Genomic DNA, 27,848 nt, shown 5'->3' with positions numbered 1-27,848 from the left:
TGAGCATGGCATGTTCGTATCCAGTGCTGTTACACAAGTTGTGCATTATGAGCTTAGGAGGTGTTGCAATAAGACTTGGTGATTAGCAGAGCCCCCTCATCTGTTGTTTCACCAGGGTGCAGTGCTTTGTTCGAGTGGTACAGCTGCTGCTTCTTCTTTCAACCTGAAAGGCTCCAGTTCCCTGCTCTGAGTGCCGGGGTGGAGGTTTGCAAGCAATACCACAGCAGTTTTCAGGCTGTCACCTGCAGTCAACAGGAAAGAATGGACGTGAATGGCTTTAAAATGGCTTTAAAGCAAAGATTAGTGTATTCCTACTGGACTACACAGAGGGTGCCTGTATGATGAATGGTCAGTCTCAACAGCAAATACAAATAGATTTTATTTTGACAGAATTTCTCACAAAGGGTACATAGGATATAACTGCAAAACCTGACTTGTAATGCACGGGCAGTCCTGTCCCTATGTCCTGTCCCCACTTTCTTGAGCTCTTGGTGTAATTAAAAATAGGAAGACACTAACTAGTTTAAAAAACCAGAACCTGCAGAAAGGCCCATTGATAACCAAGTGTAAACAAGGCAGAGTGAGTGAACCAAAGGGGTTTTATGTTGTGATGAATCTAATTGCAAGCTTTGACTTGAGGAGGAAGTTTACATGTCTCTCCATTATCCCCGGCAGATAAACTAATAGGACTGCTATTCTTGATTCTACAGCAAAACAAATTAACACAAAGCAAGCAATTAAGAGCAATGAAGAGATTAATTCCAGGATTCCCCTTAGGTGTGACAAGAAACTGGCCACAACAAAGACAAAATGGAGAAGTTATTCCTCCCACTTTGGTTCAAGTTGATTTATTTTGTATGCTATCCATCCATACACCTGTGATATACATTTGATGAACCTGCCACAAAGCATTAAAGCACGACATGCCTATTTTTTGCAGGCATTTGCATTTTTAAGCTAATCCAGTCTCCACAGATCAGCAGCGATCCAACTCGGAGCTCTATAAAAATGCAGACGTCTGATAACTGCACAAACATAAAAGAGAGCAAAAACGTTCATTTCTAAGGGAGCATGGCTCAAATCTTCAGATTGGAAGAAAAAAGGTCCCTGGAAGAGCTATTTGTGTAGGGATTTCTGTAATGGATATTGTAAACTCATTATGTATAGTAAAATCCAAGCCTACAGGCTTTTGCTTTGTGGAGGTCAGTAGTAAGGATGCTTGGGAGCACTTACTGTGTCTCGTATTATTACACCTTGCAGCACAGTGCCTTGAGCTGTTGGCAGATTTGATGGACTTACTGGAGTACCTGGAGTGCTGTATACAGGTGAAGGAAATGCCCTGCACCCTCAGATGTATTTATAATAGGGCTTTTGCAGCTAGGCAGTTTTCCAACCAGTACAATTAGTGATTGAGAACAGCTACACTTCTGAACCATGAATGTGGTTTAATTAAAACGACCTATTGGTATATGCAATCACAAGAGGAAGCTTACGTGGCAGGAAACACAAAACACAAAGACAATGCTATTTGTTCCACAGTTCTCTCTGAGGCTAGAAAACCTGTCAACTTTGAAAGCCCTAGAAATACGCTGCACTGGTTTAGGAACCATCTACTTGGCATAGGACCACATTTGTTTTTTTGCACACAAACATTTCATACAGCTCCTTATTTCCACGTTAAGCATTCTGCATTTCTTTGCCAATCTTGTAGCTGAGGATTTTGTTCCAGTCGATCTTGGTGCGGGTGACGGGCAGCTGCCGGCGTAAGGCTTTGAAAGTGGTGTCTGACATAGTCTGGTAGTTCTCGCTGATTGCTGTCTGCAAGAGCAAGTAGATTCAGTTAGAACAGCACTGAGATACTCTGAAAAAGCACAAGTGTTAAAGCCTTTTTCTACAAGGGGAATGCACACTGTAACACTACAACCAAATTAATAACGCAGTTACAAGTGTGTGTGCAAGTGAAGGGATTCTACTGAGCTCTCCTGTATGTAGCACTGTTCCCTTGAGGTGCCTCTCTGACTTATCTGCATCAAGTCTTTTTCCAGCATAAAGGCTGGGATCAAGTAAAAAGCTCCCACGCTTTTCAGCATGTAACCCTTTAAAATAACTATATGGCAAACAATGATAATTACATAAAACTTTACAATTAGATTCTGGCAATATCATTTTCTAATTAATTTTTACAGTTGATGCTAGATTCAGTCAGGAACAAAATCTGAGGTCAATTTTCATTTAACTGTAGACGGAGATTGAGATGATTCTGATGTATTTAACAACCACTCATCTTTGTCTTACCTGATACTCATTTTCTGCGTTTTCTATTATCTTAATGAATTCTTTAGCTGTCTGAACATCGCTCTGCAAAGAGGAACAAAACAATTTGCACGTTTAAAAATAACATTTTTAATGGCTGTCCTCTCAAATGAGAGGCTGAGTACAGACACAGTGCATAACATGAGATAGAAGCTGCTGATGTTTGTAGCTGGTTCCTTCTGCTCACTATAGATATCTCAGTGGAGCTCAAGAAACCAGGCTGAGTTTGTGCTTGAAACTGAAACAGGACTCACCCCTGTGAGCAAAAGGCACATAGACCTTCATGGTATAGATGAGGGATTTTTGACTACTGCTCCCCCTGCCGTGCTACAGTGTTACTTATTTTTCCCTGGGTATAATGACTTGGTTTCCATAGCATGTATATAGAAAGTGGTAGTCTTCCCTCTTTAAGTGACGCTCTTAAGATAAGCTGTCCAATGGAGATTGTACTTTTTAATGCTGTCTTATTTTAAGCAATCAATAGTCTGTGTTTTTCATACAACCAAGGAAAAAGCCCTACAACTACACTGACTGATCACCTTTAATTTAAACTAAATGGAATGCGGTCATACAACCATAACCCTCATGATATATATAAGAAATAGAAGAGCTGCTTTATCTTTGAAAATGTTTTGGCATACTTACTGAAACCTGTACAGAGTCCTGGATATCTTTGTGACTAACCAGCTGAACATTACCATCTTCATAATAATGAACCTAAACAAAGACAAAACACAGGTTATCGTTAATGCTCATTTTATAATCCCTAGAGCCCCCAAATGCTACCAAAATGGCACAACAGCTTTGTTGTGAGTCTTTTCTGCTGTACATAAAATCAGAATAGGTTTTAGCCTGATACACTTGGAGGCGTATAGGACAATGCTATACAACAAATCATAGGCCAGGCTATAGACAGCGTTCAAAACAATGAAGCTTTAGGAATTAATTTCTTGAACTGTATAGCTTAGTAATACCTTGACTCTAGAAGTTCACTTGCTGAATTTCAGAATCTCAATTTGAGCAAATGCAGTAGTTTATGGCAAGCAGTTTTTCCCGTTATTGCCAGATAATGCAGCTCACCTGGATTTTAAGCACTGCAGCCACCTGAGCTGTTGGTGGTGTGATGGTAAACTTCCATTCTGATCTCCAGCGACCATTCCTAGAAACGGGTGAAGCATAAAAACTGTATTTGCCATAAGTGCTAACCAGGATAAAAGCTAAATTAATGTGAGCAATGATGTCGTGTTGCTCTGTGATCTGTATTGAAGTGCTTCATATGCCAATGAACTCAATTTCTGAAGTGCAGTAGAAGCAAGTAGAGGAAGGGTTTATTTGAAGTGTAGTAAAGGACGAAAATGCTGTTTAAACAGTCTTACCAGAAATTTTTAGGCTGGAACTGATGGCTCTCAATACAGGCAATAATTGTCTGCTGTCCATCTATAGATTTACCATAAACCTGTATTCAGGATAAAAAAAAGAGTTAAATCAGCCCAAGAGCTGACAAAAACCACTTGCAATTTTTGCTCTTGGCAGTGCTGTGGATGTTTCCTATTGTGGTATCTCACTTGGAATGTGTACCACTAGTTACATTGTCCAGTACTTCCATTAGCAGTTAAGTGCAAATAATGCCTCCTATTCTTTAATAGCAGGTGTTAAGGTATTTGAAAGTCATTAATATGAACAATAGGGTCCAATAAATCTTTACCACTACGTGCATACCAAGATTATTTGCACCCTTTTTGAATTTATTCCAAAATTAGCCAAAAGAACCAATGAAGACAGAACTACTGAATGACACACAGCAAAGATTTTCAGTGAAACAAGATGGATACTCAACAGTGCAGAAGCCATTTGGGTAATGATCTTTCACATAAGCTCTCAGTGCAGTGTCGCAGGCATCTCTCCATTGTTTTAAAGCTGATTCTGTGTCCTCAGGTTGAGGGTCGCCAGCTTCTTTCCTTAAGTGATCGAACTTGAAAGAGATTTTGTTTCTTGGATCTAAAAATCTGCCATTGCCCAGATCGCCGTGTTCTGTGATTAAGACCTGAAAAATAAGAAACAAAAATCAAAATGCTCTTATGCTGCTATAAACGTGAGACCACAGGAAAAAGTAACACTGAGAATTCACCAGTAGGAACTGTGAGCATGCAGTAATGTAGGGAGTTAAAGTAATCTTTAATCATTCACACTTGATCTGGAATTCCAATGACTTCAGTGTGAAGCTTTACCTAACAATGAATTAGTCACCATGTAGTAACAGACAATGCTCTAAGGAAAGATTTTGCCTCTGCCTCTTACACAAGAACAACAATTTGGTAATGCAGGGATGATGTGGGGGAAGAAGAAAAGATGATAATTTGCATGTAGAAAGAAAATCATAGAGATCCTGATAAAATAGATATTGCTTCTGTGCAGTAACAGAAATCTTGAGTGTAAAGCTTTTCCTTACCTGATCATCATACCCTTCTATCTTCACCGGAGTGAATTGATCCATGTTATACTGTGCAAATGCGCTGTTAAGAATTAAGAGCATGAAATTTAGCTGTACGTATATTCATATTCTTTTAGTAATAAGCACATGGTATGACTCATACTACAGGGAAAATTGCAACTTGCAAATAATCCACACATTGATAGCTGTAATAATCTGGGTCTAAAGCCAGGCTTATTCAGTGATCATGAAAGTACAGAGTTCAAAAGTAGAACAGAAGGGAGCCTGAGGGAAAATGAGCAAGCTGATGCAAAACAGGCAGCAAGGTAAACAAATATGAGTAGACTAATGTTTACAACAATTTTCTTCTGTCAAGACCTGCTGACGGATGTGTCACACAGATCTAAATAAAACATCAGAAGCCCTTTATGCATAGCATGTAGACACCTTCTGATGTGACTGTGCAAGTAAACAAGATGTTCTGAAAGCAGTTTTTGAAGGCAGCTTTTATTTTATGCTCTGGCTGAGGACTGCTCAGAATTTCAGGCTTCACTTGCTCACCAAATCGCATTTCAACAAGATCAGCCATTCTTGCTGCTGCAGAATTAGCCTTTTTGGCAGAGTGCCTTCCTGTCTGTTATGTACGGCCTCTACACCACAAATTCCAATTTAAGCCTTTTAAAAAGAACCAGCCATGCCTTTCATTATATATTTCGGTGGGGGATAAGGAACTACAGCAGACTGCTCTCAATGAAACAAATGGCTTCCTTTGTTCCAAGATGATGGGTGTAAGTCAAATTACCACCACAGAGAGGCATAGTCTTTATGCTTGAAACATGAATACTTACTGTGCTGCTCCTTCCCTGAGAAGATTGTCGTTGTTAAGCAATAACCGGACATCTGGAGAAGAGAACATGTAAGTTATTGGGTTTTTTGATCAAATGTTTCTCTATTTTACAACTGTACAAACATAAACATTGCTGATTAAATTCATTTTATTAAGGGTAAGTAGTCACAGAATGGCAGCATGCTTTTCCCAACTTCTACTTGACCTTAAAAGCAACTTATGACAGCCACAGCCTCTCGGATGAGGTGTGGATAAAATGTTACTGATGGCTTTTCTTTACTTACCATTGAATACTTCATTGAATTCTCCAGGAGGGGCATGAGTGATGAACTTTGCAGCTATACGCACCTGTTAAGACAAAAACCATTTGCTGAATGCAGGCATATTGCAACCTACTCTGAAGCAATTAAACAAAACCCCCAAATCTGATGATAATACTCATTATCAGAGTCAGGGAGAAATCCAGGTGTGTGTTTTCAAAGTGGAAACCATCAGTCCCATAAGGCTAGATACTGTTTTTTAGTGCAAAAAGTAGCAAGAAGAGCAAATTCCACATGGGTGACTGTGAAAATGTTCAGCCTTCCCAGTACTGTTTACTTCTCTGTACAGAGTTGCAAGTGTGTATCTGTGTATCCACTACACAAACATTTAGCATGATGTCCTGTGCAAGGACATTAAATGTATGTACTCAAACTGTTATATCCTAAACCTATCCAGAAACAGTGTAGGAAACCTGTTTAACTTCACCCTGACTTATGGATTTGTTGCTGACTTTGTCAGGAGCTGAATAGGGATTCATTACAGGATGTCCTGGTTTCTTGTTATCGATGTCAAGCTATGATTTCAAGAGTTATTGTCTCTTTGGAGTCTGTAGTTAACAAAAAGAACTGGATCTGCTCCATGCAGTGTACCAGCTTTTCTGGCATGTTTTCTCAAGGTTTACTGGCCACTCTTCTCTGGTTCATTACTCCTTCCCTTATCCTGCAATAGTCTTTTATTGGAAACTGCAGCACAGTCCAGCCATGAGTCGTCACTGTAAGGAAAGAATGAAGGCATCTGGAACTGTGTTACAATAAATAAGAGAAAAGGTCAACTGGAAGGAAAATACCCAAATATCTGTAAACTCTGAGGCTGTAAAAACAAAAGCAGTTTCCTTCTGAAAAATAAAACAACTTCACTGTAACCCAAAATCTCACACAACTCTGGGATTATTAGAATTTTGGAGTAATTCAGTAATTTCAGCTGCCACAGCTGGAAAAACACTTTGTTTCTCTCCTGTCTGCCATGTTTTAATTGGAAATAGTTGTATCAATTGTCACATTTAAAGCAAGCCATGAATGAAAACTCACACCTTTCCAAACAAAGGGTAAATTGCCTTATTCCAACAGTATCAAGTAACTGCTCTGCCTTAATTGGGCAGAGCTTCAGATAAAAACAGATTGCTTTCCAAATTAGAATCTATTTTGAAAGTTGTACATTCTTTATGCATGAAGTTATTGTACAGTACAAGTGAAAAACTTACACTGGATTTTGTTGACTTGAGTTGGTAACTTGTATAGTTTATATTAGGAAAAATGTAAAACCATTTTCTCATGATTTCCTGCTTTTAAATAAGGCTGATAAAGATATTATAATCCTAACAATGTCGTTCTTATTGTGTGGAGCTTTTCACTGTCCAAAGAACTGTAATTAGGATGTACTGCTTCACAACCTTGTTAGGCTTCGCTGTTGGAAGCTCGGATGGTGACGAAGATAACCCAGCAGTAATTAAGAGGGATGCTTCTGTTCTGTATCCTCTGTGGATTTCACTGACAGCCCTGAAGGGCTGAAATACTCTGGAAATGATACAATGTCCTTTTCTAAGGAAGCGCAAGTGTAAGCATTGGTACAGGTGTAACAATGCACTGAAGCATTTGCAGATACAGTACTTGGAGCTCATGCCACAGAAAACCACTCAGTGGTTTAAAGCAGCCCTCGCATCGATTCAGTTGTGGAGCAATAAAATAAAAAGCATTTAAATCAAACCATTGAAATCAGGAGCAGAGCGAAAGAAGCAGACAATAGAGAACTTAATCCTAAACGCCATGCATTCAAATCACTATTACTTATCGTTTTTAGGGCTGGTTTGTTTCAGTGCACTGTCAGCACAGTGGCAGGAAGTTCTTTTGCAGAAGCATTAAAATAAGGTTTTCTGCAAGCTGCCCCATTTCCTGCCCATCGCTGCCATTTCAGGTAGCTCTGCAGCAAGCAAACGACACTGACTTCCTCTTTCCAAAATGGGGAGAGCTGCTGATAGAGAAGCTGCCCATCACTGCAGCAGACATGATTCCTGAGCACTGGCTTTCCTCAAGGCTTATAGGGTTGGGATGTATGAGGGCACAAGTGAATTTTATCATTTGTTTAATTGTTGGTTTCTTTATTAAACAGGTGGCGTAATAAAGCTCTGCTGTACGTTTCTTAGAATTCATTATCGTTTTCCACCATGGAGCTACTTAGACTGATTCCAACCTGCCTGTGCTGGGACATGAAGTCAAACAAAGGTTCCAGTTTCAAGTGCAATTCTATCTGCTTGGACAAATGAAATGCTGGGGCACAGGCGGTGCAGGATGCATCCATCTGAAAGTGCTGTGAAAGAGCCATAGAATATAGAGGAAAGAGGAAAAAGGGCCCATTTTCATTTCAAATGCAATGATTTCCATGGTAGCAGCCGAATGACAGCAGGTCAAAGATTTGATACAGCACTGGAGGGATTTAATTTCCAGGTGAATTCTGCTCTATTGGTTTCAGTGCTGCTGGGATCTAACACACTGATGGCCCAATGGATCCGTAAGGCCCTGCCAGCCTCCTTCACCATAAAGCTGCTGACATTAAGCACAACCAGGGAGGAAAAGGAGAAAAGAAAAGCGACTCCGTGCTCACAGGATCCCCGAATGTTGACATCCCAGAGCAGAATTCCATGAAACAACGCAAAAAAAACCCCAAATGCAACAGTTTAACGATACAAGGCATTGCAGCTGTGGGAAAGAAATGGCCATAGGCTGCCAGCTTTTCCTTTGTGGCAACTCAGACGGTAATTTTCCCACATTTATAAGCCAGAAGAACAATCTATTTTTCTCCTCTTTTCAATATGAACCTTTCTCTCCACATCCCATCCCCTCAGCTCCGCACCAAAGCGATGCGGGATAAGGGAGTGTGGGAACGGAACGGGGATCAAACTGAATGAACCCGGGGAAAGGGAGGAGCCGAAGGGCAGCCCCTGCCCGCTGTGGGGCCGGCCCTAGAGGCAGCATGGGGTCCTCGGGTCGGGGTCGGCCGCTCCCTACCTTCTCCTCGTCCGACACCCGCTCCTCGAAGTCGGCCATCTTGGCAGCTCAGGGCCCGGCCCCGCGCGGAGCATGCCGGGAATCCCGTTTGGGTTAGACCGGAAGCTCATTCGCCGCCATGTTGGTTGCGGGTAGACGCTACGTTGCTGCCATCTTAGAGATGGGCGAAGTTTAAGGAGCTTCCCCTTCCCGGCATCCCCCGCGCTAATCATGGCGGACGGCTGCGGTACCGGGATGGAGCCGCCATGTCCCGGGGTGGCCGCGGCGCTGCGGCGCTGGGAGCAGCTGAGGCGGCGGGCGGCGGCTCCGTGGGCCCGTGGGATGTTGGCTGTGGCCGCCGGGCTCGGGCTCTTCTACCTGGCGCTGCGGGTGCCGCTGCGGCTACGGGACGGCCTGGCGGCCGGTGAGGCGGGGGGGGGGAACGGGGCGGTGTAGATTCGAGGCCTCCAGGCCGGGCCTTGTCCCCCCCGGGCCTTGTCCCCCATTACTGTGCTGTCCTCGGGCTGTGGTGAACCCTCGGTGATTGTAGGGTGAGAACTGCGTTTCCTCGAGGGCCTTGATGGAGATCAGGGCAGTATCTTGCATCATGGGTTTAAGTTAAGATGGAATAAGGCCCTAAAAGGACGCGTTGGTGCCCGGTGCCGTCAGGAGGTTGTTATGTGATGGTCATATTTTGATGGTTGTGTAAGTAGTGAGCTGTCACAGCAATACATCCAGGCAAAAACAGCTCTAATAAAGCACTATTATCCATTGAAGCCCCAAAGATAATCTCACACCATATATGTGTGATTTTTAGGCAATGCTGTTCAATAAAACCCCTTTTTGTGTCTTTCAGTTCTGCTCATTAAGTCTTGGTTTTTCTGTCTCCCAACAGTGACTGTGTTCTTAAGCACTTTGACTCCAAAATTCTACTTTGCCCTCACAGTGACCTCATCCTTTATATCCGGACTGATATTTGTAAGTAGGCAGCTCTTCTTTTTTGTTTCCCTTTTATTCCCTGCCTTTTCAGCACCTCCGAGATTATGCCATTCACCTTCAATGGAACTGACTTCTTCAGTCAGACTCTAGAGGGTGCCTTTGCACTAGGAAGGAGCTCGTTACTTAGTATCCTTCCATATGTATTCTATATACTTTTTAACTTGTGTGTTGCCCAGGCTTAGGGAAAGTAGATTGCATCTGTTTGAAGGGTTGTTTTGAGGAGGTGTGTGTCTATTTGTATACACATGTGAATACATGCATAAATATATAAACATTTTAAAATATACATGCAAAGACAGCAGTGGAAAGAAACTACTGTTTCTATCTTGGAAAGTAGATAGTTTAGCTTCCTACAGTTGTATTTTGGTGCTTTGTGCATGTATTGAGGTATTAATATGTTATTGTCCATAGTGTAACAATAAGACCTGGGGAGAGAGGAACATAATGAGAGTAAAACTTTCCTTTTTTTCCATCTTTTCCATGTTGGGTAATCCTGTGTGACAAGACAATCCTGAAATAGATAATTACCATTGATTTTTAGGTATATATTCTGTCTGGAATCATTTGCAAGGGGATGTCCTTTCTCTGTGCGGTTTTCTCTCCATCCCTGGTGTTTATATCGGAAGGGTGTTGTTGCCTAAGGAAATGTTGAGTGCTTTCTTTCCCATAACAGGTATTTGAATGGTGGCACTTCCGAAAATATGGCACATCCTTCATTGAGCAGGTATCTGTGAGTCACCTGAGGCCACTCATTGGCGGCGTGGAAAACAACCCTCCAGCACCAGCAGCATTCTCAGCTGGAGAGAATGAGGCGAACAGGCAGAACATGCCAGGTGATTGCTAACACATCCCTACAGTTTGCATTCAGCTTGAAGCTTTCAAATGATTTGAGGGATTTTGCCCTGTGCTATTGCTTGTAATGACTGGAGAATGGCCTACATCCTATGATGTTAATAATGACACAGTGAGTTAATTGATCTAAAGCATTATTTATTCCCTTAGGAAATAGATTACACGTTCAGCTAAAACTGTTTCAGTAACTTTAGATCCAGTTGGATAAATATAAATTAAATTGGCTTTTAAAATTAAAGTAGCGTTTTCATAACTGCATATGAAACACAAAGCAATGTTGTTTGTGCTCTTAACTCAAAAAATACTTCTTTTTCAGAATGCAAGATGTGGCGAAATCCTCTTAATCTTTTCAGAGGGGCAGAATATAGCAGGTATTAACTGTTTTACTTTCCATTGCATGTTGTTAGTATTAACTGGGAGCCTACACATGGCTTCACTGCAGAGCTTGTACTGGTTGTACTGGGAAACGGCCGAGCCCTGCAAGGTTACAAGGGTGATTGATGCCAGTCCTGTGTTTAAAAGGCACCTATCCAAGCTTTGACAGTCTTAATGTTAAGAATGCAAATATTATTGTAAATATCTTTTTTTTTTTTTTTTTTGAGAGTAAAGTAGGAGAAAAATATTCCTGGAATTATTTTCCTCTTCTCTATGAAAGTCCTGGTCTTACAGCTGTTAATGTTTTATTCAGAGATTGAGACAGTGATTCTGAATCTTAAGTCTCTCCTCTGAGAAGATGCAGCTGTATTGTAACCCTCTGTGTTTGTTTCTTGAGAAGGAAGTTGATTAGGACTGCAGGATCAGAAAGGTTTTTTTTCCTTGTGCAACCTGTTAAGAAAACTCCTGATCAGCTCCTGACTTTTATTAACATAACATTTCTGCACTACTTGTTGTTAAACACTTCAGATATCTTCTTTGGCATCAGCATTACCATTTTACTGACATTTCTCCTGTTTAAGATACATGTGGGTGACTGGGAAAGAGCCTCTTACCTACTATGACATGAATTTGTCTGCTCAAGATCATCAGAACTTTTTCACATGTGATACAGATTCCCTTCGGCCTTCAGATACAGGTACCTGTACTCTGTATGCATAAGATACGTAACAATTGGGGTGTGTAAAACAGGTTTATTTAATGTCATGTCAAATATTTTGTGAATTAGCCTTTCTGTACTACTTTGAAGGTTTAATGTGTGGATTTGGGAATGAGATTTTTTCTCACCTTGTGCTTTACTAAAGGCTCTCAGGATCCTGACATATTATAATAACTCACTTAAAAAAAAGATAATAATAATGAACAGCACAATACTGAAAACATGGGCTGTTTCCTTAACAACCAGTGAAGTGATCTCATTTCAACCTTACAAATGGTGCCATCTCTGTTATTTTGCCATTGTGTTTCAAATACTCAGTGAAGAAACTGTTCTCTACCTGGCTATTGTCAGACCGGCTCCTAGCTGTAAGGAAGCATTACTTGTCAGCTCGTTGTGACATTTTTGATATGAATTACATATTTCACAAGTGGAGTGTATTGTCTCTCTTGCTAAGCCAAGACTAATATTTTGTTTCCAAAAGAAAACTCAAACATTTTTCCACGTTATTCTTGCTGGACAGCAGAAAGTTTTGTTCCAAAAGAAACATGTATAGATTCTTCAGTTCTCTTATCGTGCTTTGAGATAGGCCAGATATGTGATTCCATGAACGTAAAGTTTTGGAGTTATTTCAGAGCTGTTATTTAGTATGAAAGCTATTACTTCAGCACAGATAATGGCAGCTCGAAGTATGTTGTCCATCTTCTGCTCGAAGCTGACTTCTAGTTTGGGATTCCCGTTTTTCCCTGATGGAAACATTCCATCAGAATTTCACTTCTATTTCCAACTAAGGGAAAGGTTTAGAGATGCTGCATTCCATTTGTTTGCTCTTCATCTGACTGTGATTTTGAAATCAAACTGTGATTCACTTCACCCTTTTGAGTGGGAAGAAGTCACCATTTTTGTTTCCTACACTTTCTAATAAGCTGATGACTATCATGTATATTGAATTGGCTTGTCGTGTGGCTTTGCCACTGGAATGTACTCTGTACATTTAAAAGGATGTTGTTTAACCCTTTATGATCTGATAGTTATCTGAACACCAAAGTATTTCATAGATATGTGCAATGTAGATCTTAACTCCATCGCTGTTTTCTTGGAGGTTCTGTTTGAAAGCATCAATTATAATTCTGTGCAGGTCTGTGCAAGAACCCCTGTGTTTAACAATTACTCCTGCCAAGCTTTCAAGAAGTCTTGGGAAATGTTTCCAAAAGCTGGAGTACTTTAGAAATTGTACATCTGTCTGGTTATATAAGCTGTCTTTGCTTCTCAGTGTAGGAGTTTTCAAATGGTCAGTGAATAATCTTCCTGATGGCGTTGCTATCTTAAATCAAATCTGTGACACAGTGAGAAGTTGCAAGATTGTGCTCCTTTCGATAGAAACTCTTGCTGACATTAAAACATTCATTTCCTTACAACAGTTCCACAGCAAAGAGGTATTTGCAAACACAAGTGAATGTTAACACAGATCTGAGGCATGGGCAGCCTGTATTGCCTCACTTGTTCTGGTTTGCTAGCAGGTGTTTGCCTGCTTCTCTGTATCTCACCAGTCTTTATGTGTTTTTGCAACAGTTATGCAGAAAGCGTGGAGAGAGAGAAACCCTCAAGCCCGGATTAAAGCAGCATATCAAGCTTTAGAGTTGAACAACGAGTAAGTTTAGGTTATGGACTCCTTTGCTTTATTTCTAGTCTGAAAGATTAAATGGAGTGAAGCTGAGCTGTTTGTTTCTTATTCCAATAATAGTTAGAGAATTGTCTCAAAGTTTGTATTTTTCTCTAAAACTGAAAAGTTTTGTTTTCCTGATGCTGTTTTAGCACTGCTCAGTCAATATTATTGTAGGTTCACATAAGTGAAAGCTCCTTGTTTCTGGTTCTTCTGTACTTGTTCAAAAATAGGGTCCTTTGTCCCTCGGAATGATTTGTGTCTTTTTGCCTTGTTACAGTTGTGCTACTGCGTATGTTCTTCTCGCAGAGGAAGAAGCAACAACTATTGCAGATGCTGAGAGGTATTTTAAGCAGGCTTTGAAAGCAGGAGAGATGATTTACAGGAAGTCTCAGAACTGCCATTCCCAAAGTCCCCAGCACGAAGCACAGCTAAGTAAGCACTTTGAAATCAAAGAAACGCTTATTTTTATGTGAGCAGAAGTGTAAAATCCAAGTTAGAATTAGCGATTCTAGTTTGACTTACAATGTATTGAAGCACCTCTTACTGTCTTAGTATGCTTATGCACAGTGTGCTGTATGATCTGTTGTAGTACCTGGATGAATCTAGGAGGTGGCAGCTGTGCTGTGTATTCACTGTAGGTTGTCTTCTGAGGCCTGATGCATTGTGTTTTGGAAAGCTGGGTAGATAGAGCAGGCTAATGAAACAATTAACATTTGTCCATAGCATCTTCTGTTATCACAAAAATATTTTGGAAGAAAAAGATAGGTTCTTTTTGTAATTTAACCTGTTAAAAAGTTGCCTGGTATTGGTCTAGATGGACTTTGGTTGGGATAGCAGTATTAGCTATTTTATGCTTTTACGTGTGGCTAGGATAAAGGCTGTAGGGTTTTTAAGAGAGAGAAAGAATTGAAACTGGTTAGTCTATTGTTCTTGTTTCTTTTAATCAGGAAGAGACACAAATGTACTGGTCTATGTGAAAAGAAGACTGGCTATGTGTGCAAGAAAGCTTGGAAGAATTCGAGAATCAGTAAAAATGATGAGAGATGTAAGTAATCAGAAAAGTAATGAGTGACTGTCATCTCTCTTGTCCAGTTTGCTTTGTGCCTGGCTTATCAACTACTCTGTTGAAGGAGGGATTCAAGTGAGTTTCTATATGTGCCTAATTCATTTCTCTTTACTGATTTTTCAGTTAATGAAAGAGTTTCCACTTCTCAGCATGCTGAATATTCATGAAAACCTCCTGGAGGCATTACTGGAGCTACAGGCTTATGCAGATGTCCAGGCAGTTTTAGCAAAGTATGATGGTAAGTGATACCTGTTGGGAAATATTGGTGGCTTTGTATAAGGACATAGGTGAACTGGACAAGGTGTGCCTGTCTAAAAGCAAATGTCTGCCCAGTATCTCATCTCTTTGACTAGATTCTTATAATCACCAATGAATAGGTACTTCCAGACTGTGGGCTCTGTATTTCTTTTTAATGGTGAGCTCAAATTTAGTCAAGCTGTAAGCCGGTACACACTTTCTAAGTTAACTCTAATTCATAAAGAGATCTTGGAGCTCACTTTGCCTCAGCTCAAGGATTATTTTAATTTCTTAATCTCTTCTGCATCCATGGCTATGCCTGATTTCATCAGCCTTTCTCAGTTAGTGCGTGGCCCCCTGTGTAATTGATGTAAATGGCTGAACAAGGTAGTCTCCCCTTCTGCTGTGTTGCAGGCTTGGCTTCATAGTTCTGTAATGCTGAGGTTCCTTGTCAGAGATTGTTAGTGACATACAGGCATACTTCTTACCAGAGATTAGTGGTATACAAGCTTTTGTCCATTAATTGGCAGCAGTTTGCTTTCACTTTCCATCTGAATTAATACATTTCAGGTGTTGTACAAGTCTAGATAAAAGCTAATAAAACGTAAACTTCCTTCATAGCTTCAGGGAATTAAAAATATCACGTTCTTGCCAAAATCTCTTGCCTGTTGAATGTGGCCACCCCAAATGCAAGCTCCTTTTATTTGATCATCTCTGTTCTTCTGTGTGGATTCTTATTAATTTAACAAAATCATTTGCTTTTTTCTCCTGGTGCTTCATTGTTAACATCTGAGATTGTAACACTTCCTTAGGAAAAGGTTTCTGATATTTTTTTTTGTTCCTAAGCATCTGGAAAAATGAGCAAGAGCTTCAAACTCTCTGTAGCCTCCCTGTGTTTTGCTTGGTACGACAGCCAGACTTCTAGTAAGTGATGGACAAGCCTAGGATGGGATTTACAAAAAAAAACCAAGAGCCATCTGACTATACACAACATGGTATTTGGGAATTAGACCCCAGACTTTGTCTGCTTTTAAAGTAAACTTGTACTGTGGAGTGCTATCCTTCCAATCTATAATTGTCAGCTCAAACTTAGCCTTGCATGTTCTACAAAACCTATAGCTAATAGATTTTTTTCCCCCCTATGTAACTGGAAAAGAATGGAAGTTGTGTTTTCTGTAAGAATTTGTCTACCTGTCTGTAATGTAATTTTTTGGTGAGCTTTTAGATGGTCTGTCCATTTTTTTTGGTAAAACTTTGTTAACGTTACAAAATTAGGCAAAGATTAAAAGCTTGTTTTAAACCTTCCAGAGTTAATATAGGAAAAATGCTCTGTTCCTAAGTGTACGTTTATAGACGCACTTCTCTTTGAGTTCAGTTGCAGTGTTTTGTTATGTTTTAGTCACTTTACTGCCTAACTGCAGCTCTGGGTTTTTAATCTGACACTGAAGAGTGACCAGAAAGACGGCTGTGCAAAGAGATTCAACGTTTCTAGACAGAGGTGGAATATTCTGGATGTTATGTTTATTATATGGTGCACTGAAATCAAAAGTCTTTAAGCTCAGAGGAGGTTGATTGAAAAGGTTTACCTTGCCTTAAAATCTTACAGCTTGATTTTTTTATCACAGATATCAGTCTTCCAAAATCGGCAGCGATATGTTACACAGCAGCCCTGTTAAAAGCCAGAGCTGTTTCAGAAAGGTAAGAAAGCACATCTATGAAAGCAATGGTTGCTAATCTCAAGTTAAGCTTTAAAAGATGAATTAAGAATATCAAGACCCAACATGTAATATATTTCTAAGAGCAAGTTATGCATATTTATATATATGTATAGTTATGTATAGTTAACTATATAGTTAGGTATGGCAAAGCATAATTTAAAGTTTCTTTTAAGAATCTATAGAGTTAACACGGGTGAAGATGTTTCTGGAAAGCCCACACACATGTGTACCTTTGTATAATCTTGTTTCAGTCTTGCCTGTGGCGTTCAGCAGCTCTTTGCTTTGTGGATTGGGTGCTAGGTGATAGCGGTGGTTTATTGGCATTGCACTTGGATTCCGGTCTGTTTCCGTGGCTGATTCCAGCTTCACCTCCCCCTAGCTGGTGTCCTATCAATCTCATGAAAGATACGGGTGCTCAGTCACCCTGGGAGGTCGACATGAAGTTTTCAAAAAGTTTAACATATCTTTGCCTCGTGGGCTTGGATGACAGTCAAGATACTTAAACTAGCATGAACATTTGCCTCCGTGAAACAAATCAGTCACTTTTAATGAACTTCAAGCATAAAAGCCAATAAACACCTGGTTAGTGTTTATTATTTATTAGTTCTGTTCAGCATGAATTTTCCCCTTCAGGTTCTCCCCAGAAACTGCCTTCAAAAGAGGGCTTAGTACAGCAGAAATAAATGCTGTGGAAGCAATTCACAGAGCTGTGGAATTTAACCCTCATGTTCCAAAGGTAAGAGGGTTTTATTTCCTATTGGACCACATTATTGTTTTCTCAAAGTAGTCATTTTATATTATCATATTGTTTGAGCCCCGTATTTTCTTCAAGTTGATGTTCACTGTGGCCTTTGACTTATTAAACAGACTTAACTTAAACTTAAACTTATTAAGTAGAGTTGTTTTTAGTAATAGGTTGTGTTTGAACAGTTTTGATTTAAAACAGAAAAACCCTCAAAATGGTCCATCTTGTTGGAAACTCCACTAATGCATTTCTATGGATGAGGATAAATAATTACCAAATGTAAGATTAGACACTTAAAATCCCTGTAGCCAAATTAAGTTTCCAAACCATAACTACTCAAAATGCTTCTTCATGTTATGCTTAGAAGCCAGGCTCTGCTTAGTATAGATCTGCCATCATTGATTTTCCTCATTTTTAAATGAGAGTAAGACTCAATACTGCTGTGTGATGTAATTTAATATCTTGAAGTGTCCAAGATAAGGATTCAGCTGAGCACTGCGTGGAAATAGAATTCTATACTGCAGTTTACTGTCCTAGTGTTGGTGATGCATTCAGTTTGAAACCTTGAATGCAAAAGGTTTGCTTAGGTCTGGACCTAATCCTCTACAAATGATCATGGAGTCCGAGTGACTATTGCTATGAAGGCTCAAATTATCCAACCCCTCTATTCTGTCTGCCTGTCCAATCCAATAGAATGTGCACTGGGGAAGCTAATTGCTGGGAGAAATTGCTGCTTGTTTGCATGACTGATCAAGAGAGTAGCAAGTTCATTTCAGACAGTCTCAGACAGACTTTTCTTTTGCCTCTGCCTTTAGGGGAAGAAGATTATAACGCATTATCGTTATCTGGAAGTTGTTTTAATTTTGTTTGTCCTTCAGTTGTTTCAGGAGTCCCGTATACCTTAGTGAGATACCATGTCAGAAATCTATTTGCAGACAGTAGTTCTGCAGACATTCATGGAAACTGATGCCAGGTTTCAGTCATTTGATCATCTCTTCCAATTCTGAACTTATCCATGTTTTTTTCATGACTCTTTCAAATTAAAACGTTGCCTTCAAGCACTGCTTCATTGAGCTGCATGGCAGAGTTTTATTGCTTGCAGCAGTCTAATGGGGAAGGGAATCTGCTTTTTGAATCTGAAGTCTGTCCTGTCCCATAGCTTAACATTAAATAAATGTCTAACAGAAATTTCTGGTATCCAACAAAAGCAGTTTTCTTTATGCATTTTGTGTAAGGAAAACTGTTTCTCTCTGCTCTGAGCTTTACTGTTATGTTTTTTATTTGGAAAGTGAGGAGATGGTTTTACAGTGCTAAGAAAAGGCTGCTGTGGGGTATTGTGGCATTGCTTGCAGCGGGGCTCCATCACAACTGCTGTGTTTGCACTCGAAGCAGTTCCTACAGCTGAAAACTGGGCACAGGAGAGAGCATGAGGAGTCAGGTCAGAGGTCAGATATCTGAGACCATTTTCCCACAGCAGCCCTGTGTGAGTGATCCTTTACTGTGTTAAAAAAATAAAAAAATAAAAAAAAATTGAAGAGGATTAGAGAGGATTAGCAAGAATATTACCCTCCAGAGTGTGGGCCCAAGGCACTAAGAGAAGAACCTAGCCAGGCAGTAAATGTGCTTTATTTGGCCGGGGCACAACCCCTACTACATTCCTTCAAGAATCTGAATGGGAAAAGTTAAGTCCTCAAACTAGATTAGTAAATAATCTCATAGTTTGTGGCATCTGCTGAAATAAATCGGTGAGCAGGCTGCATTCTTACACTTTGGGAGACAGTCAAAGGAATCACTAGCTACAGTGATCAAAGATGCGGATTAGCTTTGGCTGTTATTGAATGAGATCCTATATGCTGGGGGAGAACAACTCACAAGTAAATAATAGAGCTGGAACTATCACTTGGTTCTTTTAAAAAAAGACTCCTCTGTTTTTAAAAGCAAAATTCAAAAGGAATAACTCTTTTAGTTTTTCAGTATACAGTGAAGAAGAGAAACTGTGTGTCCCATGTATCAAGGAAAGTTTTAAGTCTTGTGTTATTTGACCCTTCTGTGCATCACACATTCTGCTGATGTTTGGGAAAGTTCACATTGGAGGTACTTGATGATAGCTCCACAAAACCAGGTTAAATTTGGGTTTTCCTGTGTTTGGTGGGTTATCTTCATGTGATTAGCATACCAGTGTTTCCTGACTTATACTTGGGATACTTATACATATTTAGAGTTCTGCATTGAACCTTGCAGGGATGAAACAATGAACAAAAATACCAATGTTTTCTTTTTATTAGCCTGAACTTGTAGTTCCTGTGGTGTTATACCACAAGAATGTGGTTTTTCTTTTATAGTTTATTTTATGAAGATGCTTTTTCTTTCTTCTTTCTTCTTGTTATTTTGTGTGTGAGAACTCCAATCTGTGCCTTATACTCAGTGCTTTTCACTTCCCATGCCAGTGGATGCTACCTGTGTTGTGTTGGGACTGGACTGTTTTATAAGCACATGGAAAGTGATCACTGTGGTGCTCAGCTGCCCCTCAAGAAATGATTCTCTTCACGGTTAGAAAACAGTTTGGAATATTCTGTGTAACCAGGTTTGTACTTTCCCTTTTCACTTTCAGTATTTACTGGAGATGAAAAGCTTAGTCCTACCTCCAGAGCATATCCTGAAACGAGGGGACAGTGAGGCAGTAGCATATGCTTTTTTCCATCTCCAGCACTGGAAGAGAATAGAAGGGGCTCTACATCTGCTGCACTGTACGTGGGAAGGCAGTAAGTATCTCTTTTCTTTCCTGTGCAGTAGAGTAACATCTTTACCTTTATTCACCTCAGTCTCCTTTATTCACCTGCTTTCTGTATGGATTAGGTTCAGATCTAATGTCACTTCCTCTTTTTTTCAGCATTTAGAATGATCCCTTACCCATTAGAGAAAGGTCACCTTTTCTATCCCTATCCAAGTTGCACGGAAACAGCAGACAGAGAACTGTTGCCAAGTAAGTGGTTTGTAAGCAGTAATAATAAAACATAACCTAAGGACATGTTCAATTTGTGGTGTTCTGTATTTATCTTAGTATGTTTTTGAGTTAGAGCTTCTCATGAAGGGGTTTCAGCTATTTGTTGATGTCTGTCCCCAAATGATCTTAAAATATCTCACAGGTGCGTAGGGTAAACATGAGCTTGATTCTTTAAATTACTTTTTTAAAGAAGTAATGGATTTGATAACTGTTGTAGAAGAGTTGTTTCCTTTTTGCAATGAGTCTTCTCCAAGTGTTCAGTACTTTGAGTTCAATTATGGAGGTATGAGCCTACAAGCTTCATTCCCTTGGTGAGACGACCTGAAAATAAACCATTAATACCTGTGCCCATCATTCTTAGGAAATTAACATTAATTTAGATTAGAATTGTGCTCTTAATTGTAAATTTGATAGAATTCCTCTGAGGGTAAACTTCTGCATTGTGGATAAACACAAAGTCCCACAGAAAGAGGAAAGAGCTACTGCAAAAGCAGCAGCAGACCCACTGAGACCACAGCTGTGGAAAGCAAACCTACACATACGTGTTTCTATTTAAAAACCTGAAGTTATATTTAAAATGTGTAATTTAAATTTGCCCCCAGACTGCTTTAAATTACTCATTTCTCACTTATGCAGGATATTGCAGAAGGAATTCCTCAGTTAGTGACTAACCCTAAATTGTAGACTTCCCAGCATAATTAAACACCAACACATGCAGATATTTCAACACAATCATTCACGCATTCCTGTTATGTTTAAAGTATAAAACTACCCATAAATAAAACCATCTTAACACTTTTATTGCAGCACTTCCTCGAGAAACCTTGATACTTCATTTTAAATAGATAAATTTTAAAAGGTTACGTTGACCAAATTAATGAGTCAAAACTCCTGGATTGAGCTCTGACTGTTAACAGCCCCCAAATGGCTGTGAACATACAGAAGTGTCTCTCATTGTCCTTAAATACTCTGGATTTGATTCTGGTGTACCAATGAAGGAAAAGCTACTGCAAAAAGAATTCTTTCCATTTTTTACCCTTTCCTATGTTAGACTCTGGCTTTTTCTACCTTATGTATCTCCTTGTTTTAAAATCCAGCTGAGTTTCTGCATTGTATGAGTGTAATAGTTTTCCATAGCAGGCAAATGATTTCTTTGATTTCTTAGCAAAGAGCGAGTAGGTTTTGAAGCTTTTTTTTCCCCTTAGATTTAAACAATCAGCTCTTGAAGAAATATGCAGCCCTTTCATAATTACTTATGTCTATAGAAACTGCTTTTCCTCGTTTAAAGAACCTTTCAGAATCATTGGATAGAAGTCAGAGCTGCAGGTATTCTTGGCCAGAAGTAATTGCACATTCACCAAACAGATCCTCAGCTAGTAACCAGTTGTAGTGTCTTGAGTGCTGAAAGCTCCATATGCCAGCCCCTCAGCCTTGCTAATCACCTTCTTTTGATTTTGTTACCATAGATTGGAAATTGCAAGGAACTGCTATGTAGAGAATTTATAACCTCGTCCTGCTGCTGTTTTCTTTGAGGTCTACTCTGTCAGCTGCTCTGAAAAATTTACTGTAGTCTGCCAACCAGAAATCTTTGAAAAGTATTGAGGACCTACTTTGCATGTGTATATAACATGGTGCTTGTTTTGTGCACACCGAGCTGCTCAGTCTTACAGGAAGGGTAGATCTGATCCTCTCTCTGGGTAACAGAATTAGGTTGAGAACACCTGAATGGTTGAAATAGACCTAATAGTCAAGATTACAGCTTGTGAGTTGTGCAACTCTTCCCTCCATTCAATTAAAAGTTATCAAAAGTTAAGCCTGATGAAATGCTTCAGAAGTCTCATGCAAGTGAAAAAGAAGGTTGAGAAGAGCAGGCTATGATGGCTGGCAGTAATAATGCTTTACTTAATACATTGTGCTTCAAATAGCCGTGAGACTGAATTGATGCCTACTTTAAGTCTGGAGTGGAGCATAAGGCTATTTAGAAAATTACCCTTGATTATTAAGTGCCAATATTCTTTTTCTTTTCAGCGTTTCATGAAGTCTCCGTTTACCCACAGAAGGAGCTCCCCTTTTTCATTCATTTCACAGCAGGCCTGTGTTCCTTTTCGGCAATGCTTGCACTCCTCACACACCAGTTCCCTGAGCTGATGGTTGTTTTTGCTAAAGCTGTAAGTATGGTCTCTGCCATTTCTAGTTTAACAATGTTTCCCACACTTTTGTCTCTTAAAAATCAGAGACTCCGCTTTCCATACAGCAGATGTTTGCTGTGCTTTGTACTGTATAAGTTGCCATTTCCCTTATGCACAGACTCAGCCTCAGTATATTTAGCCTTTATTGATGTTTGAACCTCATGTATACGTATATGAATGTGTATAACAAGTGATGCACAAGTTCACCACCCACTGACTGATTCCCAGTTAGTTCCCATGAGAAGTGGAAAAGAGGGATGAATTCCCACCTTCAGAACTCCTTCTGCATGATGTCGTATGATATGGGATGTCCCTTTGGCCAGTTTAAGTCAACTGTCCTAATTCTGTTCCCTCCCAGATCCTTGGGTCCTTCTCTGGGAGTAACCTCAGCTCTGGACAGCACTGCTTAGCAGCAGCTATAAACATCAGTGTGTTATCAACATTGTTTTTCTCCTAGAACCAAAACATAGCATCACACCATTCTAAAGAAAATAATTCCAGCCCAGCTGAAACTAAGACACACTGAACTCTCAATTAATTGTTTTTTCAATCCTTGATAGTCAAAATTAGAGGGTGAAAGAGGTTCTGCTACCTTGCTGTTTTTATACAGCAGGTAATGGGGACCTAGGGCATAAGCCCTTAATCTTAAGAATACATTGCTCCTAAAAATGTTGGATTTACTTTATTTATTCCAGTCCACAATGCCCAAATCATGCAGGTCTGAGATTGGGGCCTCATTTCCACACAGTTCTGTTGATCTTTATGTTGGAAAATGTAGTCGGACATGCCAGTGACAAATTTCATCGCTGCTCATAATTGGCTGGGTTCATAGTAACCAGGGTCTAACTATCTGCTTGATTAATTCTGTAAGGACTGCATTAGCAAAGTTGTATGATTTCCAAAGAGATACAAGGTCAAATGTTATGCTAACAAAGAATTGCTTGGTGAAGTTCTCTCTGCTGGGTTTCTTGAACCAAAAAAATAGACTTTGTACAAGTTAGTTGGCTTTGTATAATGGCATTCTGAATGTCAAGTGACATGTCCAAGTGTGGGGGGAAAGAAATCAGTGTTTGGCCATTTGGCAGTGTGTTTATTTCACTGTCTTTAGGGAAGGGCAGATAGTGTCTGCTCAGCAGAAAAGATGATCAAGGAGCTTTCATATCACCACGTAATTCCTCCCACCAATTGACAGAGATCACTGGCACTGACAAAGGGCTTCTTGCCACTTAGTCTTCTAGTTGAGCACTGCAAAAAGTGGAAATTACATTGTTAGGTAAACAGACAAGAAGTGAATTCTGTGTTAAACTCTTGAGATTGACAGCTGAGAAGGAAATTCTGTCTTCCAGTATTCTGCTGTTTTTGACAAAATTGATGCTTGATTCCATTCATGCTCTAATATTTTGCTTATGTTAATTATTAGATTATTGTACTCTTGATCCTATTCCTGCTGTTTTCAGGACCATTCTGAAAACCTGTAAGAAAAAATGCTATTTCAATATTGAACTCAAACTTTTAGTGGTATTCCTGGATTGCTTCAGATCCTTTCTAAGTTGTCTCTGTATTTAATAGAAGTAATGCTGTGGTGAATGCCAAGACTTCATGAAATTTTAGCACAGAATCATCTCTCTTGTGCTTTGGAGGAATGTGGCATTATAGCATATCAGTGAATTTTCATAGCATGGTGGAACAATTTAGGTTGGAAAAGACCTTCAGGATCATGGAGTTCAACCATCAGCCTGAATCTCATCACTAAACCACGTCCCATAGGTCCATGTCCACACATCTCTTAATTACCACTTCCCTGGGCAGCCCTTGGCAATGCTTGAGCAGTCTCTCTGTGAAGAAATTCTTCCTGAAAAGAAGAATTTTGTACTGAAAATGGAAGTTTACCTTCTGTTTAATTACCTGAAGGTCTTTCCAGGGCTTTTAAGTTTTCTAAGTGAAAAGAAAAATCCTGTAATGACTTCTCAGTGACTTGTAAATAGATTCCTTGAATTGCATTTGTTACTTCTTGAACTGTTGTTTCCTACGGTTGAACCTAATATGCCTCTGTATGAACTGTTTGCCTCTAAACAGCTTTAAGGAGTCGAATACCTTTCTATTGACTTTAAAAGTTGGAGTTTACATATTTTCATTTGTTAGTGCTTGAGTTTGTTTCCTCCATAATAAATCACAGGGTAAACCTTGGCAAATTGCTAAAAATGTTCCAAGTGGCCAAAAATCACAGTGAAGCATTTACTAGTTCCAATATATACAGTCTAATACACCATCAACAAAAGGCCTTAGCCCTGGCACCTACTCTGGTTCAGCTCCCTTTGAAACTGATGGCAGTCATTCCATTGTATTTCCTTGCTCTAAATCAGGCACCAAAGGGAACTTGGTTGTGTTTTATACAGGTGGAAGGGCTTGTGGATGTGCTTATCATTTACTAATCTAGTTAGTGGCAAGCCTAGCTTTATTTGTTCTCTTGCAACGCTAGTTTTTAATATCCTTCAGCTGGAGGAAGAGGGTAAGATGTGCTGTATGAATCATTTTGGGTGATGCCAGCATCACCTCGCTACTGGAATAGACCACTGTTAGTTAAAGTACTGAAAAAATACTGCAGCAGTGTTCCAGTATCCTACTGAAAGCATGTTCTTGCTCAGGGAGTTGGACAAAATCCGAAGAAAATCCATGTTCCAAAGTATTTTGATATGGTTTGCTTGATATTTTCGCAACAAAGAAAGAATTCATGGGACTTAAATGAAAAAAGATTGGCTAATTTTGACGATAGCGAGATAAGGAGAAAACATTTTTCATTCGGTGCAGCTCCCCTTTAGAGGATTCCTCTCTGTTCTGCTGATAGCAGCCATCTCAAGGCAGGATACAGGACTAAGCAGAGCCCATTCTGGCAAGTCCTGCTTTCTGTGACACTGCTTTACTTTCTGAACAAATCCCCCTACCACTTTCTCCAAAGCTCATTAAGTGAGACTGGAGAATTAACTTTTTAGCCAGCTGCTGAACTTTTCATATTTATAAACACTTGAGTCTTTTGCTTATCTAAGAGAAAATGTGTATAGTTTGGAGATGTGCACTTCCCTGCCAATGTGCAATGAGTGGTTCTACACTTCATAGACAAAAAAAAGCCTGAAGTTTCCTGTCACAGCCGAGTGTCGATGCCAAGGGCAAAGGTTCCTTGCCTCACTAATCTACATCTTAACTCATGCACTTAATGTGAAGGTGCCACACGCACGCAGGCAGTGAAGAAGCTAGCTGCAATGAAAAGCTCCTGCGCTGTTGTCAATGTTATGTTTTAAAAGCCTTTTTAATGTAATATTTGAGGTTATGATAGAAGCCAGGAGTGCCGAAGTAAAACTCTCAAAGTAAATGAGTCCTGTCACTGCTGCCTCATGGAAAGAGGGTTTGCGTGAGGATAACGCAGGTCCTGGTTAGCAGGGGGGTGGCTGTGGGGGTGTTCAGAAGGTGCGGGGTGGGGGTTGCATCATTTGTTTTAGCTTAATCTCTGTTTCTGGAACTGTTTAGATGGCATCTGTGAATCCTGTCTGAAGAATGGGCTGCTCTTGCTGGGTTGTCTCTTCTCTCTTTTTTTTTTTTAACACATTTTGAATCGGTGACCTATAAATAATCCGTGTCTGAATCCCCAACAAAATGCACCACCCCCATCCCCAATGTGCTTCACGCTGGTGTAGTGTGGAGAAAGGCTGTTCTGACATGTGCTGCTTGTTCCTAGGTGCTCCGAGTGCTGTGGCCTGTGAGTGCCCCCAGTGTGCTGGCATCTGGCTGAGCCCCATCATGCCCTGGTGAGTCACACCATGCACTGCTCACACAGCACATGTTTTAGGCTCTGTTTTGTGTATTTTTGTCCCACCATCCTTGTTATTGCCTCAGCAGCTTTAAGAAGGCTCAGCCTTTCTGCCTCCCTTTACTGACGTCTGTAATTAAAGTGCCACAGGTGTTAAGTGCTCAAACGTGGTTTGATTCTTTGCTTGCTTTCTTCATATCTTAAACCTATAACATGAAGTTGATTTTTAAACTTGAGCTCACTTGTTGTCATTGCTGTGTTGTTGTTTGTTTTTTTTTCCAGTTCCTTGGACTCTCCTTTTCTCCTTTGCTGTGGAAACACTGAGATCCTCACGTTGTCCAGTCTGTGGCACCAGCTGAGTGCAACATTCCTCCCAGAGGGTTTGATTGCATTGTTCCCAATGTGTCCTGGCAGCACCCCAGGCATGGCTGACTGACACCTGGCTGTGGGAGGCAGCAAAGAAAGCTATGCTGTCCTTTGTAGGCTGCCGTGTTGGTAATGGTGCTTCATGTTTGAGTTCCTTTTTTGGCCCTAGAGTCTGTAATCACCTAAGAAAATAGTTTTCATTGAGCAGCAACCTCAGTGCTCTCTTAACTACTTGTACAACTGGAAGGTAATAACTTCTGTAAGAAATGTGAGAGTGTAAGTTGGGCAGATGCTTTGAGTGTTGACACTTCCTTCTCAGCTGCAGATGCACCGGATAACTGGCTTTGGTTTAATTTTGTAAGTCTTTTTCAAAACATTTGTTAAGAGCAAAGTATGGTTTTGCTTTCTTTATTAAAAGGTTGCTTCTTAACGTGTGGAGTTTGTTGAATTCTTAAGCGCCTGTTTGAATATAGATGATAGCATGCAGAGATTTATTTCTTCTGTATCCCGTAAGTTTGCATTACACAAGGAAACTGTAGTGTAAACTCCTCTACTTCTTGTTTTTCTTCTTTAGATTTAATTATACGTATTTTGTCTGTCAAATCCCTTTGCCTTGAAGAATGGGCTGGTTTCTGAAACTACCAAAAGTGATTGTGGTGTCTGCATGGGAGTCTCCTTGGGAGACCTGAACTTTCAAGTGTTAGTCCAAAGAAAAGTGCTATCGTTGTTGATATCAAGATCTGAAGAGACCTGAGGTGTGGAGCACTCTTAAAAGGAATTACTTCAGATATGGACCAGCCATGAGGGTCTGTTTACTGGAAAGGTGAACAGATAGCTGTGGCAGCCAAGTGCTTGGAGGTAATTGGTGTGACCTCCATTTCCACCCTTCCCCCATTAGAGAAAATGTCAGCTTCTCAACACTCAGTTCTGCTGCTCTGTACTGAGGGAGCAGGCTCACGTTAGACAAAAAGCTTCTTAAAATGTGGAAATCACAGGAATAGCAGAGGCTGGCAGATAAATGCTAATTCTGTGCATATTAGAAGTCATCCATCTTCCTGTGTTTCTGAGCTACGCGTAGTTATCTGTAAGAACTAAGGAGATTTTGCATGCTTCATCTTCACTGATCTTTGTGAAAGATTGATGTGAGCTGTGACCTTGACAGCTTCTGTGAAAGGTGTCATAAATTACCCTGGTTTTTGACTCCTGAATGTTAGAAGTTTG

The 27,848-nt window shown here is 40.1% G+C and overlaps 2 protein-coding genes across 2 annotated transcripts; one reads left to right on the top strand and one right to left on the bottom strand.

The window, feature by feature from the left end:
- Positions 1 to 360: 360 nt before the first annotated feature.
- Positions 361 to 9,030, bottom strand: CAPZA1 (capping actin protein of muscle Z-line subunit alpha 1). Its single transcript, XM_015885247.2, has 10 exons — positions 8,915 to 9,030; positions 5,876 to 5,939; positions 5,593 to 5,644; positions 4,763 to 4,826; positions 4,151 to 4,357; positions 3,690 to 3,769; positions 3,394 to 3,472; positions 2,959 to 3,030; positions 2,296 to 2,358; positions 361 to 1,818 (listed from the first exon to the last, which is right to left on the bottom strand). Exons 1-10 carry the CDS (start codon positions 8,951 to 8,953, stop codon positions 1,678 to 1,680), a joined length of 861 nt encoding a protein of 286 aa, XP_015740733.1. The 5' UTR covers positions 8,954 to 9,030; the 3' UTR covers positions 361 to 1,677.
- A 34-nt stretch (positions 9,031 to 9,064) lies between these two features.
- On the top strand, positions 9,065 to 27,061 carry ST7L (suppression of tumorigenicity 7 like). The gene is made up of 17 exons (XM_015885243.2): positions 9,065 to 9,317; positions 9,789 to 9,871; positions 10,566 to 10,725; positions 11,061 to 11,115; positions 11,701 to 11,816; positions 13,407 to 13,485; positions 13,778 to 13,932; positions 14,448 to 14,545; positions 14,690 to 14,804; positions 15,650 to 15,727; positions 16,429 to 16,501; positions 17,155 to 17,257; positions 19,878 to 20,028; positions 20,157 to 20,249; positions 22,299 to 22,438; positions 26,190 to 26,259; positions 26,544 to 27,061. Exons 1-16 carry the CDS (start codon positions 9,125 to 9,127, stop codon positions 26,241 to 26,243), a joined length of 1,746 nt encoding a protein of 581 aa, XP_015740729.1. The 5' UTR covers positions 9,065 to 9,124; the 3' UTR covers positions 26,244 to 26,259; positions 26,544 to 27,061.
- The last annotated feature ends 787 nt before the right edge of the window (positions 27,062 to 27,848 follow it).

This window comes from Coturnix japonica, chromosome 26 (genome assembly GCF_001577835.2).
Source record: "Coturnix japonica isolate 7356 chromosome 26, Coturnix japonica 2.1, whole genome shotgun sequence".
Lineage (NCBI taxonomy): Eukaryota > Metazoa > Chordata > Aves > Galliformes > Phasianidae > Coturnix > Coturnix japonica.
Note: the sequence above shows the minus strand (reverse complement) of the source record. Positions and strands in the feature narration are given on the sequence as shown.

Coding starts and splice junctions, on each gene's coding strand:
- ST7L (XM_015885243.2), top strand. CDS start 9,125: ATGGCGGACGGCTGCGGTACCGGGATGGAGCCGCCATGTCCCGGGGTG. Junction 11,116..11,700: donor AGAGGGGCAGAATATAGCAG/GTATTAACTGTT, acceptor CTCCTGTTTAAG/ATACATGTGGGTGACTGGGA. Junction 14,546..14,689: donor CAGTAAAAATGATGAGAGAT/GTAAGTAATCAG, acceptor CTGATTTTTCAG/TTAATGAAAGAGTTTCCACT.
- CAPZA1 (XM_015885247.2), bottom strand. CDS start 8,953: ATGGCCGACTTCGAGGAGCGGGTGTCGGACGAGGAGAAG. Junction 5,645..5,875: donor ATTCAATGAAGTATTCAATG/GTAAGTAAAGAA, acceptor TCTCTTCTCCAG/ATGTCCGGTTATTGCTTAAC. Junction 3,770..4,150: donor ACCCAAATGGCTTCTGCACT/GTTGAGTATCCA, acceptor TCCTGAATACAG/GTTTATGGTAAATCTATAGA.